This window comes from Hyperolius riggenbachi, chromosome 12 (assembly GCF_040937935.1).
Source record: "Hyperolius riggenbachi isolate aHypRig1 chromosome 12, aHypRig1.pri, whole genome shotgun sequence".
NCBI lineage: Eukaryota > Metazoa > Chordata > Amphibia > Anura > Hyperoliidae > Hyperolius > Hyperolius riggenbachi.
This window is the reverse complement of record NC_090657.1, coordinates 10,271,797-10,291,511: the sequence shown is the minus strand read 5'-3', so window position 1 is coordinate 10,291,511 and position 19,715 is coordinate 10,271,797. Positions and strand designations below refer to the sequence as shown.

Sequence of the window (19,715 nt, the reverse complement as noted above, 5' to 3'; positions counted from 1 at the left end):
TAGCGGAGATGAGATCTACTTACCCGGACTTCTGCTCGCACTCACGTGGTCTGGAGTGTTCTGTATAGGTGCACCTGCGCAGTACACTCTGAACCACGTCAGCGCGACCACACGCGGCGCTCGTACAGGCGCAGTAGGTGCCAACCTGGCGGGGACCCGGTAGCTGCGGTGAGGGACATAGCTGCTGCCAGGGGCTGAAGGAAGCCCCGGGTAAGTAGATTGCTATACTGTATTGCCTGATGCTTCCATTAACCACTTGCCGACCGCGCACTCATAACGCGCGTCGGCAAAGTGGTAGCTGCAGGACCAACCGGCTGCAGGCTAATTAATCAGGAAACAGCCGCTCGAGCGAGCGGCTGCTTCCTGTCAATTCATGGTGGGGGCTCCGTGAATAGCCTGCGGGCCGTCGATCGCGGCTTGCAGGCTAAATGTAAACACAAGCGGAAATAATCCGCTTTGTTTACATTTTTACAACGCTGCTAACAGTAGCAGCGTTGTACTAGATCAGCGATCCCCGGCCAATCAGCGGCTGGGGATCGCTGTCACATGACAGGCAGGAACCTGTTAGAGGCTGCACAGGACAGATCCGTTCCTGTGCAGCCTCCGATCTCCGGGGAAGGGAGGGAGAAGAGGGGGAATCCTGCGGTGGAGGGGGCTTTGAGGTGCCCCCCCCCGCCAGCCACACGCAGGCAGGAGCGATCAGACCCCCCAGCACATCATCCCCCTAGTGGGGAAAAAGGGGGGCGATCTGGTCGCTCTGCCTGCACCCTGATCTGTGCTGGGGGCTGCAGAGCCCACCCAGCACAGATCTCTCTGTGCTGGGGGCTGCAGAGCCCACCCAGCACAGATCTCTGTAATAAGCGCTGGTCCTTAAGGGGGGGGGGGGTAAAGGCTGAGTCCTGAAGTGGTTAAATCCAGCATCCTACAGTGACAGGATTACCTCCAGATCCTCCTGATTTTGGGAGTTGTAGTGGCTGGTAATGTGTTTGGCACTTTGTATTAATATGATCAGATCTCCCGGAAAAATCCAAAGCTTTCTTTTCATTCGACTGAAAAACGCGATCGGATTTCCCATTTTTTCGATTTTTATCGAACTGGAATGTTGGAAATTTTTCTTCAATTTTTCTAAAGATTGTGTGGTGTGAGATTGTCAATGTATTAATATACACACCCAAGCAATTTTCTCAGTTTCCAATCATTTTTATCATAATTGGGGAAAAATTTAACATACATGTGTGGTACACTGGTCATTTTTGAAATGTTACAATCGGTCAGAAAAATTCATTGATTGCTGTCGGGCCGCTCTACTACGCAGGCGCAAGTCTCCTGCGCAGTAGAGTGGACCCGACGGATATCAGCTATTTTCGCCCATTTCCGTCAGAAGAGCCGCAACAGCGCCCCCGCTGGAGCCAGAAAAGGTAAATATTGCACAGGCTGTCGGATTTGTCGCCTGTGCTTTCCGGGGGTTGCAGCGAGACCGCCGTGGGACACAGGAGGACGGGGGAAGCCTCGATGGGGTCCAGAGGCTTCCCCCTACTAAGGTGAGTACCCCCCAGTACAGGTTTTCTTTAAGACAGAAAGCGTAATGTTGGAAAATGCATGATTATGTGAAATACTTTCACTTGCCTCAAATTATGATGTATACAGTACATAGGAAAAAGAGCAGTTTGTGCCATTGTCCTTGTGGCCACTAGGTGGAGACATTGTTCTTCTGATTTTAGAAAGATTGTGTATAAACCTTAAAAACAAACACAAAAACAAAACACAAAAAATCAGGTCATCGAGTGTCATCAAGACACCCATTCTCACCTATGTTTTGGCATCTCGCATGGAATTTGTTACCACTGCGCTGTTCTGATCCCATTCTATTTAACTTCCAAATTCAAACACATTTTTTCTATTTAAGTTATTTTAAATAATGCCTTAAAAAGGTCTCCAATTAACCCCATGAGTCAGCTCACACCCCATCCCCCATCTTTCCCTCCCTTCAGTCCAGCGCTGAGACCCTCTGAACCTATTTGACAAGGGCTTGTTACATAGCTTTGTACAGCCGCGCTCCTATGTGTGTACAAGCGCAGCCACATTGCCAAGGTGCAATGATGGCCTATGCCGCAGAGCTGCTGGTGCATGGAGAAAAGCTGTGCACAAGCAGCTCTGTGCTACTGGGCAAGCACGGGTCATCATTGTGCCTGTGCCGTGTGGTTGCGCTTGTACACTAATAGGAGAGCAGCCGTTGAGAAGATGAGGTTTCTGGCAGGTAGTGATTGGATGATTCAGAGGAGTCATGAGCCTCCTGCATCCCAAGTCTTCACTCTGCTGAGCCAAGTATCTAACGCTTGCTTTTTTATTTTTTTATTTTTCTTCAGAGGTTTACTATACTTTAAAGTGAACCTCCAGACTAAAAATCTACTCGGCAGCACTGAAAAGGCTTGGTGTTTCTTTAACAGTTTCACAGCATCGGAACTTTGTTTTTCTTACCCAAGCCTCATTTTTAGCTGCACAGAAACTAAGCTCCGCCCTATCAAAGAAATCTGCCCGGGCATTTTTCCCCTGATGCTGTGCAAAGTATGATGGGATTTCTGATGTTGTTCTCGTTGTCTAGCGCGCGTAGCTGGGAGGGGAGATAAGGACACAGGACAGATGGAACTGTGTCCCATGCTCCCTGTCACCTCCCTTTAACCAAAAAGATGGCTGCCCCCATTAAATCACAAACATTTGCCTGTTCTTTTAAAACAGGGTGGGTAAGAGATTATATTACCTATCTATTTTAATTAACATAACTAATGTAACTTAATGACAGCGGTTTGTTTAGGCTGAAGTTCCCCTTTAAACAAAATACCAGTACTATTTTTTCTGCAAGTGACCAAGCACTGTATTGTGAGCAAAATTGCTTATATAGCAAGTATTTAATGACTTTTTGTTTTCACACTTCTGCAGCTCACACGAAGGACATGCCATTCACCTGTGAGACGTGTGGGAAGTCCTTTAAGAGGAGTATGTCGCTGAAGGTGCACTCTCTGCAGCACTCGGGAGAGAAGCCGTTCAGATGTGAGGTGAGTGCACTGCCTTCCCATTTATTTACACTCAGTGACCCCAACTCACATTCATTATCCACTAGATCAGCGTTTCTCATCATCATTATAGCATGTACCTATTTATTAATGACTACACTGGCCAAGTACCCCTTGCTGTGGGTGACGACATATCAAGAAGTCACCTGAACACCTCACTTTAGCACTGAACATGCAGACGATGCATTCACTAACTTGTGCCTCACGGCGCATGACCCCATTACTTCCTCCTATCGGCCTTGGAAGAAGGAAGTATGGAGTCACATGACACTCCCCCTGACCTGTCTGCAGGCTCTGTGCTGAAGTGTGGTGTTCAGGTGAAGCGGAGCGATGTTTCCTTGGATGGAAGTATGGAGTCACATGACACTCCCCCTGACCTGTCTGCAGGCTCTGCGCTGAAGTGTGGTGTTCAGGTGAATCGGACCGATGTTTCCTTGGAAGAAGGAAGTATGGTGTCACATGACACTCCCCCTGACCTGTCTGCAGGCTCTGTGCTGAAGTGTGGTGCTCAGGTGAAGCGGAGCAATGTTTCCTTGGAAGAAGGAAGTATGGAGTCACATGACACTCCCCCCTGAACGGTCTGCAGGCTCTGTGCTGAAGTGTGGTGTTCAGGTGAAGCGGAGCGATGTTTCCTTGGAAGAAGGAAGTATGGAGTCACATGACACTCCCCCTGACCTGTCTGCAGGCTCTGTGCTGAAGTGTGGGGTTCAGGTGAAGCGGAGCGATGTTTCTTTGGAAGAAGGAAGTATGGAGTCACATGACACTCCCCCTGACCTGTCTGCAGGCTCTGCGCTGAAGTGTGGGGTTCAGGTGAAGCGGACCGATGTTTCCTTGGAAGAAGGAAGTATGGAGTCACATGACACTCCCCCTGACCTGTCTGCAGGCTTTGTGCTGAAGTGTGGTGTTCAGGTAAATCGGACCGATGTTTCCTTGGAAGAAGGAAGTATGGGGTCACATGACACTCCCCTTGACCTGTCTGCTGGCTCTGTGCTGAAGTGTGGTGTTCAGGTGAAGCGGACAATGTTTCCTTGGAAGAAGGAAGTATGGAGTCACATGACACTCCCCCTGACCGGTCTGCAGGCTCTGTGCTGAAGTGTGGGGTTCAGGTGAAGCGGATCGATGTTTCCTTGGAAGAAGGAAGTATGGAGTCATATGACGCTCCCCCTGACCGGTCTGCAGGCTCTGTGCTGAAGTGTGGGGTTCAGGTGAAGCGGATCGATGTTTCCTTGGAAGAAGGAAGTATAGGGTCACATGACGCTCCCCCTGACCTGTCTGCAGGCTCTGTGCTGAAGTGTGGGGTTCAGGTGAAGCGGACCGATGTTTCCTTGGAAGAAGGAAGTATAGGGTCACATGACACTCCCCCTGACCTGTCTGCAGGCTCTGTGCGGAAGTGTGGTGTTCAGGTGAAGCGGACCGATGTTTCCTTGGAAGAAGGAAGTATGGAGTCACATGACACTCCTCCTGACCTGTCTGCAGGCTCTGTGCTGAAGTGTGGTGTTCAGGTGAAGCGGAGCGATGTTTCCTTGGAAGAAGGAAGTATAGGGTCACATGACACTCCCCCTGACCTGTCTGCAGGCTCTGTGCGGAAGTGTGGTGTTCAGGTGAAGCGGACCGATGTTTCCTTGGAAGAAGGAAGTATAGGGTCACATGACACTCCCCCTGACCTGTCTGCAGGCTCTGTGCTGAAGTGTGGGGTTCAGGTGAAGCGGAGCGATGTTTCCTTGGAAGAAGGAAGTATAGGGTCACATGACACTCCCCCTGACCTGTCTGCAGGCTCTGTGCTGAAGTGTGGGGTTCAGGTGAAGCGGACCGATGTTTTCTTGGAAGAAGGAAGTATGGAGTCACATGACACTCCCCCTGACCGGTCTGCATGTTCTGTGCTGAAGTGTGGTGTTCAGGTGAAGCGGACCGATGTTTCCTTGGAAGAAGGAAGTATGGGGTCACATGACACTCCCCCTGACCTGTCTGCAGGCTCTGTGCTGAAGTGTGGTGTTCAGGTGAAGCGGACCGATGTTTCCTTGGAAGAAGGAAGTATGGAGTCACATGACACTCCCCCTGACCGGTCTGCAGGCTCTGTGCTGAAGTGTGGGGTTCAGGTGAAGCGGATCGATGTTTCCTTGGAAGAAGGAAGTATGGAGTCACATGACGCTCCCCCTGACCGGTCTGCAGGCTCTGTGCTGAAGTGTGGGGTTCAGGTGAAGCGGATCGATGTTTCCTTGGAAGAAGGAAGTATAGGGTCACATGACGCTCCCCCTGACCTGTCTGCAGGCTCTGTGCTGAAGTGTGGGGTTCAGGTGAAGCGGACCGATGTTTCCTTGGAAGAAGGAAGTATGGGGTCACATGACACTCCCCCTGACCTGTCTGCAGGCTCTGTGCTGAAGTGTGGGGTTCAGGTGAAGCGGAGCGATGTTTCCTTGGAAGAAGGAAGTATGGAGTCACATGACACTCCTCCTGACCTGTCTGCAGGCTCTGTGCTGAAGTGTGGTGTTCAGGTGAAGCGGAGCGATGTTTCCTTGGAAGAAGGAAGTATAGGGTCACATGACACTCCCCCTGACCTGTCTGCAGGCTCTGTGCTGAAGTGTGGTGTTCAGGTGAAGCGGACCGATGTTTCCTTGGAAGAAGGAAGTATAGGGTCACATGACACTCCCCCTGACCTGTCTGCAGGCTCTGTGCTGAAGTGTGGGGTTCAGGTGAAGCGGAGCGATGTTTCCTTGGAAGAAGGAAGTATAGGGTCACATGACACTCCCCCTGACCTGTCTGCAGGCTCTGCGCTGAAGTGTGGGGTTCAGGTGAAGCGGACCGATGTTTCCTTGGAAGAAGGAAGTATGGAGTCACATGACACTCCCCCTGACCTGTCTGCAGGCTTTGTGCTGAAGTGTGGTGTTCAGGTAAATCGGACCGATGTTTCCTTGGAAGAAGGAAGTATGGGGTCACATGACACTCCCCTTGACCTGTCTGCTGGCTCTGTGCTGAAGTGTGGTGTTCAGGTGAAGCGGACAATGTTTCCTTGGAAGAAGGAAGTATGGAGTCACATGACACTCCCCCTGACCGGTCTGCAGGCTCTGTGCTGAAGTGTGGGGTTCAGGTGAAGCGGATCGATGTTTCCTTGGAAGAAGGAAGTATGGAGTCATATGACGCTCCCCCTGACCGGTCTGCAGGCTCTGTGCTGAAGTGTGGGGTTCAGGTGAAGCGGATCGATGTTTCCTTGGAAGAAGGAAGTATAGGGTCACATGACGCTCCCCCTGACCTGTCTGCAGGCTCTGTGCTGAAGTGTGGGGTTCAGGTGAAGCGGACCGATGTTTCCTTGGAAGAAGGAAGTATAGGGTCACATGACACTCCCCCTGACCTGTCTGCAGGCTCTGTGCGGAAGTGTGGTGTTCAGGTGAAGCGGACCGATGTTTCCTTGGAAGAAGGAAGTATGGAGTCACATGACACTCCTCCTGACCTGTCTGCAGGCTCTGTGCTGAAGTGTGGTGTTCAGGTGAAGCGGAGCGATGTTTCCTTGGAAGAAGGAAGTATAGGGTCACATGACACTCCCCCTGACCTGTCTGCAGGCTCTGTGCGGAAGTGTGGTGTTCAGGTGAAGCGGACCGATGTTTCCTTGGAAGAAGGAAGTATAGGGTCACATGACACTCCCCCTGACCTGTCTGCAGGCTCTGTGCTGAAGTGTGGGGTTCAGGTGAAGCGGAGCGATGTTTCCTTGGAAGAAGGAAGTATAGGGTCACATGACACTCCCCCTGACCTGTCTGCAGGCTCTGTGCTGAAGTGTGGGGTTCAGGTGAAGCGGACCGATGTTTTCTTGGAAGAAGGAAGTATGGAGTCACATGACACTCCCCCTGACCGGTCTGCAGGCTCTGTGCTGAAGTGTGGTGTTCAGGTGAAGCGGACCGATGTTTCCTTGGAAGAAGGAAGTATGGAGTCACATGACACTCCCCCTGACCGGTCTGCAGGCTCTGTGCTGAAGTGTGGGGTTCAGGTGAAGCGGATCGATGTTTCCTTGGAAGAAGGAAGTATGGAGTCACATGACGCTCCCCCTGACCGGTCTGCAGGCTCTGTGCTGAAGTGTGGGGTTCAGGTGAAGCGGATCGATGTTTCCTTGGAAGAAGGAAGTATAGGGTCACATGACGCTCCCCCTGACCTGTCTGCAGGCTCTGTGCTGAAGTGTGGGGTTCAGGTGAAGCGGACCGATGTTTCCTTGGAAGAAGGAAGTATGGGGTCACATGACACTCCCCCTGACCTGTCTGCAGGCTCTGTGCTGAAGTGTGGGGTTCAGGTGAAGCGGAGCGATGTTTCCTTGGAAGAAGGAAGTATGGAGTCACATGACACTCCTCCTGACCTGTCTGCAGGCTCTGTGCTGAAGTGTGGTGTTCAGGTGAAGCGGAGCGATGTTTCCTTGGAAGAAGGAAGTATAGGGTCACATGACACTCCCCCTGACCTGTCTGCAGGCTCTGTGCTGAAGTGTGGTGTTCAGGTGAAGCGGAGCGATGTTTCCTTGGAAGAAGGAAGTATAGGGTCACATGACACTCCCCCTGACCTGTCTGCAGGCTCTGTGCTGAAGTGTGGTGTTCAGGTGAAGCGGACCGATGTTTCCTTGGAAGAAGGAAGTATAGGGTCACATGACACTCCCCCTGACCTGTCTGCAGGCTCTGTGCTGAAGTGTGGGGTTCAGGTGAAGCGGAGCGATGTTTCCTTGGAAGAAGGAAGTATAGGGTCACATGACACTCCCCCTGACCTGTCTGCAGGCTCTGTGCTGAAGTGTGGGGTTCAGGTGAAGCGGACCGATGTTTTCTTGGAAGAAGGAAGTATGGAGTCACATGACACTCCCCCTGACCTGTCTGCAGGCTCTGTGCTGAAGTGTGGGGTTCAGGTGAAGCGGACCGATGTTTCCTTGGAAGAAGGAAGTATGGAGTCACATGACACTCCCCCTGACCTGTCTGCAGGCTCTGTGCTGAAGTGTGGGGTTCAGGTGAAGCGGACCGATGTTTCCTTGGAAGAAGGAAGTATGGAGTCACATGACACTCCCCCTGACCTGTCTGCAGGCTCTGTGCTGAAGTGTGGGGTTCAGGTGAAGCGGACCGATGTTTCCTTGGAAGAAGGAAGTATGGAGTCACATGACACTCCCCCTGACCTGTCTGCAGGCTCTGTGCTGAAGTGTGGTGTTCAGGTGAATCGGACCAATGTTTCCTTGGAAGAAGGAAGTATAGGGTCACATGACACTCCCCCTGACCTGTCTGCAGGCTCTGTGCTGAAGTGTGGGGTTCAGGTGAAGCGGACCGATGTTTTCTTGGAAGAAGGAAGTATGGAGTCACATGACACTCCCCCTGACCGGTCTGCATGTTCTGTGCTGAAGTGTGGTGTTCAGGTGAAGCGGACCGATGTTTCCTTGGAAGAAGGAAGTATGGGGTCACATGACACTCCCCCTGACCTGTCTGCAGGCTCTGTGCTGAAGTGTGGTGTTCAGGTGAAGCGGACCGATGTTTCCTTTGAAGAAGTATGGGGTCACATGACACTCCCCCTGACCTGTCTGCAGGCTCTGTGCTGAAGTGTGGTGTTCAGGTGAATCGGACCGATGTTTCCTTGGAAGAAGGAAGTATGGAGTCACATGACACTCCCCCTGACCGGTCTGCAGGCTCTGTGCTGAAGTGTGGGGTTCAGGTGAAGCGGATCGATGTTTCCTTGGAAGAAGGAAGTATGGAGTCACATGACGCTCCCCCTGACCGGTCTGCAGGCTCTGTGCTGAAGTGTGGGGTTCAGGTGAAGCGGATCGATGTTTCCTTGGAAGAAGGAAGTATAGGGTCACATGACGCTCCCCCTGACCGGTCTGCAGGCTCTGTGCTGAAGTGTGGGGTTCAGGTGAAGCGGAGCGATGTTTCCTTGGAAGAAGGAAGTATGGAGTCACATGACACTCCTCCTGACCTGTCTGCAGGCTCTGTGCTGAAGTGTGGTGTTCAGGTGAAGCGGAGCGATGTTTCCTTGGAAGAAGGAAGTATAGGGTCACATGACACTCCCCCTGACCTGTCTGCAGGCTCTGTGCGGAAGTGTGGTGTTCAGGTGAAGCGGACCGATGTTTCCTTGGAAGAAGGAAGTATAGGGTCACATGACACTCCCCCTGACCTGTCTGCAGGCTCTGTGCTGAAGTGTGGGGTTCAGGTGAAGCGGAGCGATGTTTCCTTGGAAGAAGGAAGTATAGGGTCACATGACACTCCCCCTGACCTGTCTGCAGGCTCTGTGCTGAAGTGTGGGGTTCAGGTGAAGCGGAGCGATGTTTCCTTGGAAGAAGGAAGTATGGAGTCACATGACACTCCTCCTGACCTGTCTGCAGGCTCTGTGCTGAAGTGTGGTGTTCAGGTGAAGCGGAGCGATGTTTCCTTGGAAGAAGGAAGTATAGGGTCACATGACACTCCCCCTGACCTGTCTGCAGGCTCTGTGCTGAAGTGTGGGGTTCAGGTGAAGCGGACCGATGTTTCCTTGGAAGAAGGAAGTATGGAGTCACATGACACTCCCCCTGACCGGTCTGCAGGCTCTGTGCTGAAGTGTGGGGTTCAGGTGAAGCGGACCGATGTTTCCTTGGAAGAAGGAAGTATGGGGTCACATGACACTCCCCCTGACCTGTCTGCCGGCTCTGTGCTGAAGTGTGGGGTTCAGGTGAATCGGACCGATGTTTCCTTGGAAGAAGGAAGCATGGAGTCACATGACGCTCCCCCTGACCTGTCTGCAGGCTCTGTGCGGAAGTGTGGTGTTCAGGTGAATCGGACCGATGTTTCCTTGGAAGAAGGAAGTATGGGGTCACATGACACTCCCCCTGACCTGTCTGCCGGCTCTGTGCTGAAGTGTGGGGTTCAGGTGAAGCGGACCGATGTTTCCTTGGAAGAAGGAAGTATGGAGTCACATGACACTCCCCCTGACCTGTCTGCAGGCTCTGTGCTGAAGTGTGGGGTTCAGGTGAAGCGGACCGATGTTTCCTTGGAAGAAGGAAGTATGGAGTCACATGACACTCCCCCTGACCTGTCTGCAGGCTCTGTGCTGAAGTGTGGGGTTCAGGTGAAGCGGACCGATGTTTTCTTGGAAGAAGGAAGTATGGAGTCACATGACACTCCCCCTGACCTGTCTGCAGGCTCTGTGCTGAAGTGTGGTGTTCAGGTGAAGCGGACCGATGTTTCCTTGGAATAAGGAAGTATGGAGTCACATGACGCTCCCCCCTGACCTGTCTGCAGGCTCTGTGCTGAAGTGTGGGGTTCAGGTGAAGCGGACCGATGTTTCCTTGGAATAAGGAAGTATGGAGTCACATGACGCTCCCCCCTGACCTGTCTGCAGGCTCTGTGCTGAAGTGTGGGGTTCAGGTGAATCGGACCGATGTTCCCAATTCAACCACCAACTCTAATCTCAATTATCCCTTGCCTTTTAGCACATCATTATCTATAAACGCTTTTCAAATATTCTTTGATGCTTTTTTTAATTAATTGATACTACTTATTCAGGTTTGTTCTTGTAGCATTTACTATTTATTTTTTATTTTTTTATCTGAAATTTACCTTGTGAATTAAACCATTTAGAAGGCAGATGGGGTGAGACGCTGTGTTCTTCTTGGGGCTCAGTGGTAAGGAGCAAGCAAGGTGCGTTGCTGGTGTCGAGTTAAAGGATGACTGAAGTGAGAAGAATATGGAGGCTGCCATGTTTATTTCTTGTTAAACAATACCAGTTGCCTGGCAGTCCTGCTGATCTCTTTGGCTGCAGTAATGTCTGAATCACACCAGAAACAAGCGTGCAGCTAGTCTTGTCAGTTCTGACAATGTCAGAAACACCTGATCTGCGGCATGCTTGTTCAGGGGCTATGGCTAATAGTATTATAGGCAGAGGATCAGCAGGGCTGCCAGGCAACTGGTATTGCCTAAACGAAAATAAATATGGCAGCCTCCATATACCTCTCTCTTCAGTTCCCCTTTAATAGAATGTGACGAGAAGGGAAGAAGTGATTAGATGAAGATTTAACTATCGTCGCTCCAACTTGCCTATACAGCTTGTCTTCTAACCAGCAGGAAGTTAATGTGAATGGTTCTCTAAATGATGTCATTTGGGTAGTAGTGAGGTAAGAGGATATTAATGGGGACCAAGTGAGGTATTTGGAGGTTTTATGCTGTTTCTGGAGTTTGCAATCTAATGTTATAACCATACGTGTGCGATTCCCTCATAAACTGTATTCAGCCTCTATTACCCATCACAAGGCATAGCGCACTATGGTAGCGGTAACCTGTATAATCCTGCTTGTGGTTTTCAGTCTTGTAATTGCCTTCAGCCGTATCCGTCACTATTTTACCTGCAAAGGAAAACCAGAAAGAAATGTAGCGCAATTAGCAGCTTCAAAGGAATGGTTTTCCTGCCTGTGCAGTGGAGCGGACCTGATCAGGCTCGGTTACTTCTGCCGTAGCCCATCGGGAAGCCAATACTGCGCCTGCGCTGGAGTTGGGGGCAGTAGATATTGCAGGCAGGCCGACAAGCTCGTCTGCTCTTTTTAGGGGGCACCCTCCCCAATTAATTCTTTGTCTAATTGCTGGCCAGTAGTGTAATGATGTATTTATAACTGTTCAGTATACACAGAAAGCCAAAGTAACCTATAACCAGCCAGAGTATTAGAAATCGGTGTTACAAATTGTATCGCGCACGCGCCTCTTCTACTTGTAAGAAAATGTATGTAAGAGAAATTGATAATCTCTTCTAACCACAATAGCAGCAGTGTTCTCCCCAGAAATTATTTCCAGCCGGGTGGCATGAAAAAGTAGCTGGGTGGTGCGGAGGGAGAGAATGCAGGGCAGATGCTTCTGTGTGCAACTCTGCTTATAGCATAGGAGGAGGTGAGCTGATAACAGCCGGGTGCTCACCAAAACTAGCCGGGTGGAGCACCCAGCTAAAAGAGCCTGGGGAGAACACTATATCTGGTTGTTTGGGCGATCCTTTCCTGAAAATTGTACTGTTATTGAGCACTTTTAGGGTACGTACATCTATTTAACCCTCTTAAGCGGTAATCCCGAGTCAGGCTCGGGACGGGAATCCACAGCTCACAGCGGTAACCCCCGAGCTGGATCCATGAGAGGTGCTGGGCTGCCACAGAGCTATCTAGCTGTATGAATTTTAGGGGCAAAAACGTTTGAAAAAATTGCACCGCTTTCAGACACTAAAATCCTGAAATAATCATCACCGCCAGGGAGCTTAATTTTGGATTGGCCAGTGATCTGTTTCATACACCATTTAGTTTCTGCCCAGACTTGGACGCCAATGCCTCTGTGGCATTTTCATTGCTGTGTTTCTGATAGGAAGTTATGACATTTGGGTGAGTTTTTTTGTAAATAGTTACCCATGATCCTCTCTGCTTGTTTTGCAGAATTGTGACGAGCGGTTCCAGTACAAGTACCAGCTGCGTTCGCACATGAGCATCCATATTGGACACAAGCAGTTCATGTGCCAGTGGTGCGGGAAGGACTTCAACATGAAGCAGTACTTTGATGAGCACATGAAGACACACACTGGTACCAGCTTTTCCATCCACATCTCAATACTTAGTTATGGACAAAATGAATTGAGCTACAGAATTCTAGATCAATATCATTCATTGAAGGAGAACTGTACCTGTACCATAATCATGCTTGGAATCCTCTCTCTGTAACTATTATCTGTGTATGTTGGCATTCTGTTTAAAGGGGTTCTGTGGTATTCTAAAAATCAATCAAGCTGACGCTTACCTGGGGCTTCTATCAGCCCCCTGCAGTGGTAATGTCCCGCGCCGTCCTCCTCCGATGCACCGTTCCCTGCGGTAATCATGGGAGTCGCGCGTCATCAGGAGCTTACTGCGCAGGCATAGTACAAGAAAACTTCGTACTGCACAGTAAGCTCCCGATGACGCAAGCGGGAGTAAGTATTGCACGTCTGTTTAGACGAATATGGGACCGGTGGTGGGCAACGGGTGATCGGAGGAGGACGGCGTGGGACATTACCGCTGCAGGGGGCCGATAGAAGCCCCAGGTAAGTGTCAGCTTGTTTGATTTTTACAATACCACAGAACCCCTTTAATATTTTGAATGTGCAAAGTTTTTGTGAAAAAATGGTAAATATCTGGTGCAGCATTTGATTGCTGCTTGTCTCCTTGCTGTAGACCTACATTATTTCTCACACCCTCCTGCAGTAACGTGAGTAGCAAAGACACAGAGTGACCGCTCCTTCGCTGCTGTCCATAGTAGGTGTGGCTTAAACAAGACTTGCCTCCCCACGTCTAGCAGTAAGAGGTAGAGGGAACTGAATAACAACTGCAAGGGGACCATACAATTCATTGCTGCACCATGTACTTTCATATTTTGTTTAATACTTAAAGGGAACCAGAGAGGAAGCACCCTTGTGTATTTTACCATGTATATCAGTAAGAACATTAGAGAAAACACTTACCATGCTGTCTGTTTCGTCCTCACTGCTAAAAGTGTCTGTTATCAGCAGTCACAAGAATCCCAGACTGAGCAATTAAATCTGGCTTTGCTGGGAATGATTATTGCTGAGTCATTATAGCAAAGCCACAAGGGGGCAGGCTTGGGCTTGAAATAACACCACAGAAGACAGACTTAGCTATAATCTTTCTGTAGCAAAGCTAGACTGAGCAGCCTGACTTCTCAGTCGGGGGTTCTTATCAGAGGTGTTAACAGTCAGATTACACAGAGAACAATGAAACAAAGGGCAGATTAGGTGTTTACTGTCATGTTCCCACTGATTTATAAGGTAAAATACAAGAGGGTGCTTCATCTCTGGTTCTCTTTAAAGAGACTCTGTAACAAAAAAAAGTTCCCCTGGGGGGTACTCACCTCGGTAGGGGGAAGCCTCAGGGTCCCAATGAGGCTTCCCCCTCCCCTGTAGCTGCAGGCAGTCCAGCGCTGGCTCCCCCGGAGTGTTCCGCAATCCTCCCCCGACAAGGCTTGATATATTTACCTTCCCTGGCTCTGGGGGGGCGCTGTTGCGGCTCTCAGCATGGAGATAGGTGGAAATAGCCAATCTCTGTTGGGTCCGCTCTAAGCAGGTGCAGGAGACTTGCGCCTGCGCAGTAGAGCGAGCCGACAGCGGTCGACTATTTCCGCCTATCTCCGGGCGGAGAGCCGATCCTGTGCTGGAACCGGGAAGGTAAATATTTACATCCCTGCTGTTCCGGGAGCTTTTTTTGCTGCCGCCGTGGGACACAGGAGGACGGGGGAAGCCTCAATAGGATCCGGAGGCTTCCCCCACCTGAGGCGAGTACCCCCCAGGGGCACTTTTTCTTGTTACAGGTTTTCTTTAAAGTACATTACAAAATCTAGTAAATGCACTCAGATAAAGGGTCTCCGAACCTGTACATAGTGAAAAAAACATCTATATATATAATAGAGTAAGTGCCTCAACCTTCGAGCAAGAAGAAGAAGTACTTTGCATGAGAAAATGTATGCGTGCTCAATCACCAAGTTTTAGGCTTCTTTTCCACGGACTGTTGAGCTGTGTGCTCAGCAAGCAGTTACCAGGCAGCAGCAAGCAGTTACCAGGCAGCAGCAAGCAGTTACCAGGCAGCAGCAAGCAGTTACCAGGCAGCAGCGAGCAGTTACCAGGCAGCAGCGAGCAGTTACCAGGCAGCAGCGAGCAGTTACCAGGCAGCAGCGAGCAGCAGCAGCGAGCAGTTACCAGGCAGCAGCGAGCAGTTACCAGGCAGCAGCGAGCAGTTACCAGGCAGCAGCGAGCAGTTACCAGGCAGCAGCGAGCAGTTACCAGGCAGCAGCGAGCAGTTACCAGGCAGCAGCGAGCAGTTACCAGGCAGCAGCGAGCAGTTACCAGGCAGCAGCGAGCAGTTACCAGGCAGCAGCGAGCAGTTACCAGGCAGCAGCGAGCAGTTACCAGGCAGCAGCGAGCAGTTACCAGGCAGCAGCGAGCAGTTACCAGGCAGCAGCGAGCAGTTACCAGGCAGCAGCGAGCAGTTACCAGGCAGCAGCGAGCAGTTACCAGGCAGCAGCGAGCAGTTACCAGGCAGCAGCGAGCAGTTACCAGGCAGCAGCGAGCAGTTACCAGGCAGCAGCGAGCAGTTACCAGGCAGCAGCGAGCAGTTACCAGGCAGCAGCGAGCAGTTACCAGGCAGCAGCGAGCAGTTACCAGGCAGCAGCGAGCAGTTACCAGGCAGCAGCGAGCAGTTACCAGGCAGCAGCGAGCAGATACCAGGCAGCAACAAGCTGTTACGAGGCAGTAGTGAGCAGTTGTAAGAGTTTGAGAGGCATGTTACTGCCTATCAACTGTCCGTGGAAAAGAGGCCTACCCTAGCAAGTCTGGCTTTGCAAATCTGGCCTAATTGTCTATTCATGAGGCAATGCTCATGCAAATATGCATTTGCTTTTGCATGCCAAACTATGCAGGGTCAAAAAACCAATACTGCAAAGCGGTCGCCCTGCTACATGCCAGTGATGAGCGAAAATGCAAAAATTTGTTTCGATAAATTTTTACCGAATTTTCGCCTAATTTCGTTTTGACAGGCAAATTTTCCATCTAATTTTTTCACGTTAATTTTTGCCTAAGGCCAGTCATTTTCGCATTACTTGCGTATGATTGCGGACATTTTCCACATAAGGGCATTAGCACCCGCATTCAGAGAAGTTTCTTGCGCATTATTGCGGGCATTTTTCCGTATAAACATCCGCATAGATTGAATTTCCATGCGGATTATTGTGGACATTTTTCCGCATAAGAGCATAAGCATCCGCATACAATGAATTTTCGATGCTGGTCGAAAACGCAAATATTTCTGAAGATTTTCGTGAAAATTCACCAAAAAACGAAAACGGGATTTTCGAGGCGAAAATTCGCAAGCAACACTGCTACATGCTACATTAGCACTATCCAGGAGCGCCACAGGGAGGATTCCCAATGCCCCCCTTTTATACAACCGGGGGGACCACAGGGTCCCAAGGCTCTCTCACTGCCTGGGAACCACAGCGACACCCCGGAGGGGGAGGCGCAGGCGACCCCCCCCCCAAGCGTGGCCAGCGTCGGGGAGAGCCGTCCACACCCACCTCCCAATATTAAAAACAGGCACTTACCTTAACGTCCATTGCGTTCTGCTACATGCGCATTAACTTGGGGGCACCACATGAGAAAGGAGTGAAGCATGGGTCACCCCGAGCTTTAGAGCTCAGGGCTGGCTCACATACAGCACTCCAGAGGGGGGGGGGGGAGGACAGGTGCAGACAACTCACTCCAGGGCTTACACCACCGGAGCAAGCCATCCACCCCCTGCCTCCAAAGGATACAAACTGCAAAAAATGCTTTCCATGAGAAAATTAATGCGCATGTAGCAGAACGCAATGGACGTTAAGGTAAGTGCCTGTTTTTAATATTGGGAGGTGGGTGCAGACGGCTCTCCCTGGCGCTGGCCACGCTTGGGGGGGGGGTCGCCTGCGGCACCTAGCCTCCCCCTCCGGGGTGCCGCTGTGGTTCCCGCGGTCCCTCCGGTTGTATAAAAAGGGGGCATTGGGAATCCTCCCTGTGGCGCTCCTGGATAGTGCTAATGTAGCATGTAGCAGTGTTGCTTGCGAATTTTCGCCTAAGTCATTTTCGCATCGAAAATCCTGTTTTCGTTTTCTGGCGAATTTTCACGAAAATCTTCAGAAATATTTGTGTTTTCGACCAGCATCGAAAATTCATTGTATGCGGATGCTTATGCCCTTATGCGGAAAAATGTCCACAATAATCCGCATGGAAATATAGACTATGAATGTATTTTGTAGGTACTGATCTTTTGCAGGAACGGATCTTTTGCAGATAATGATCTTTTGAATGTGTACAGCAACTTTGTGTGCAGCATCTTGCAAATATTTCTATCTAATGGGGAGTGCAGCTCCATAGAATAGACTGTGTAGGTGTGGCTCTCATACTGCATGGAAGGGGGTAACATTTCTGTCTGATGGGGAGTGCAGCTCCATAGAATAGACTGTGTAGGTGTGGCTCTCATACTACATGAAGGGTGGTAAGATTTCTATCTAATGGGGAGTGCAGCTCAATAGAATAGACTGTGTAGGTGTGGCTCTCATACTACATGTAAGGGGGTAAGATTTCTGTCTGATGGGGAGTGCAGCTCCATAGAATAGACTGTGTAGGTATGGCTCTCATACTACATGTAAGGGGGTAAGATTTCTGTCTGATGGGGAGTGCAGCTCCATAGAATAGACTGTGTAGGTATGGCTCTCATACTACATGGAGGGGGGTAAGATTTCTGTCTGATGGGGAGTGCAGCTCCATAGAATAGACTGTGTAGGTGTGGCTCTCATACTACATGGAAGGGGGTAAGATTTCTATCTGATGGGGAGTGCAGCTCCATAGAATAGACTGTGTAGGTGTGACTCTCATACTACATGGAAGGGGGTAAGATTTCTGTCTGATGGGGAGTGCAGCTCCATAGAATAGACTGTGTGTAGGTGTGGCTCTCATACTACATGGAAGGGGATAAGATCTCTGTCTGATGGGGAGTGCAGCTCCATAGAATAGACTGTGTAGGTGTGGCTCTCATACTACATGGAAGGGGGTAAGATTTCTGTCTGATGGGGAGTGCAGCTCCATAGAATAGACTGTGTAGGTGTGGCTCTCATACTACATGGAAGGGGGTAAGATCTCTGTCTGATGGGGAGTGCAGCTCCATAGAATAGACTGTGTAGGTGTGACTCTCATACTATATGGAAGGGGGTAAGATCTCTGTCTGATGGGGAGTGCAGCTCCATAGAATAGACTGTGTAGGTGTGGCTCTCATACTACATGGAAGGGGGTAAAATTGGTCTGTGATCTTTCATTTTTCCAAAGACTTTTATCTGATGTGTGTACCCACCTTTATTCTTCTTGCTTCAAGGTTGAGGCACGTACTCTATTAGATAGATAGAAGATGCGGCGTATGCTACGACGCGGGACGGCTAGTTAGAATTAATTGCATAAATTTGATTGTGCTGTGATTAATCTTTTAGAGCGGAGAGGAAATTCTGAGTTTGGTTCCACTTTAACTATCCCAGAAAGGTTGCTTTTCGCTCCCCTGACAGATTTATGTTTTTCCTGCAGGAGAGAAACCTTTTATCTGTGAAATATGTGGCAAGAGCTTCACCAGCCGCCCGAATATGAAGCGTCACCGCAGAACCCACACAGGAGAAAAGCCTTACCCATGTGACGTGTGCGGCATGCGCTTCCGCTTCTCCAACATGCTGAAGGCTCACAAGGAAAAGTGCTTCCGGGTCACCAGCCCAGTGGGCGTTCCACCTGCCTTGCAAATCGCTCTCAACAACCCCGTGCAAGGCCTCACCAACCTCTCGGCAGCCCACATGCCACCCAGCAGTCCCACGCCGCCTTTGAACCTCAATGCCCTGACTTCCTTGCCTCCTCGGCCCATCCCCCACCCGTTTTCCCACTTGCACCTGCATCCGCACTCCCACCCTCACCACCTCACAGTCCCGCCAGTCCCACACCTGCCTCCGCCCCCAGCTCTGTTCAAGAGCGAGGCCCTCAACCACCGCGGACAGCCCGAAGACAGTTTCCTACGGCACCTGGCAGAGAAGACCAGTGCAGGGCAGCACCATTAATGCCAGGGGGTATTCTCCAGATAGCAGCGCCAGAGCGAGTGGATATTCGAATGTTCTCCGACCTCTGGTCTGAGCAGGCTACAGCTGTGTGACGTACCCTAGTTACATGCCGCAGCGCATCGAAAGGGTCATGAAAACGGAGCGCATTCAGACACTGTTTCAGGAAGCGACTGTACCGTAGAGAGCCCCAGAGACACCCCAGCAGGGTGACTGGCTCCATCACAACTGAAGCATTACAGTGACCTATAAATTATGGCCACATCACTGGTCTGCCCCCTACATGTAGCAGCGCAGAGTGGCAGAGGACGACAGGCACTAACCCTTTGTCTGCGGTCACGCAGGCGTAAAACGAGTTAACCTATACCTTACGAGGAACGGCACGTGCTCCAGAGTGACGCCTTTCAAGCTAATCTGGGAAGACGAAGACGGAACTATAGGATCTTTTCACTCCCTCCTGTACACTAATGTCTGAGACTGACAGTTCCCTTAAAGCATTAAATATTTTTGTCCCTCCCCCCCTCCCTTCACACTTCATGTTACAGCCCCCGATAAGATGTGCCGTGGGGGGCCCGGGAATGATTTGACAGCTCCTATAACGTATTATTTTACTACCAAAATTATTTTAGAGGATTTTTTTGTATAGGCTGAATCTAGCTGATGTATTTCAACAAAAGATGTGTAATTTTTATTTTATTTTGTGTAGCTGTCCCTCTCCATTTTTTTTTTTATAACCATCCAGGAAAAAAAGTTTATTCACAAACTTTTTTTTATTTTTTTTTTCTCTCCTTTGGCCTTTTGGTAATAATTTTCACTCCCAGTTTGTAAAAGTGGTGTGCATTTAGGACTATTCTTTAACTTTAAAAGTGCAGTTTCCTCTACCGGTTATTTAGAATTTCTATTGCTCTTTTATCGCCTAACCGCAGTGTGTGACATCAGTCTGGATGTGATATGTTAAGTCTCATACACAGGCCTGACAAAGACCACCTCAGCCGATAGTCAGGCTTGTGTACAGAGGCCCCTGACCGGAGACAGCCACCCAGCGAGCGAT

General features: G+C 50.2%; 1 protein-coding gene across 1 annotated transcript in view; it reads left to right on the top strand.

Moving 5' to 3' along the window:
• ZNF652 (zinc finger protein 652) overlaps window positions 1-19,190 on the top strand; it is an 86,839-nt gene extending 67,649 nt beyond the window's left edge. Inside the window, exons 4-6 of the mRNA XM_068263898.1 lie at window positions 2,938-3,053; window positions 12,448-12,592; window positions 18,153-19,190. Of these exons, the coding sequence (XP_068119999.1) occupies window positions 2,938-3,053; window positions 12,448-12,592; window positions 18,153-18,667 (776 nt within the window). The 3' untranslated portion in view covers window positions 18,668-19,190. The remainder of the gene's footprint in view (window positions 1-2,937; window positions 3,054-12,447; window positions 12,593-18,152) is intronic.
• Window positions 19,191-19,715: the final 525 nt, after the last annotated feature.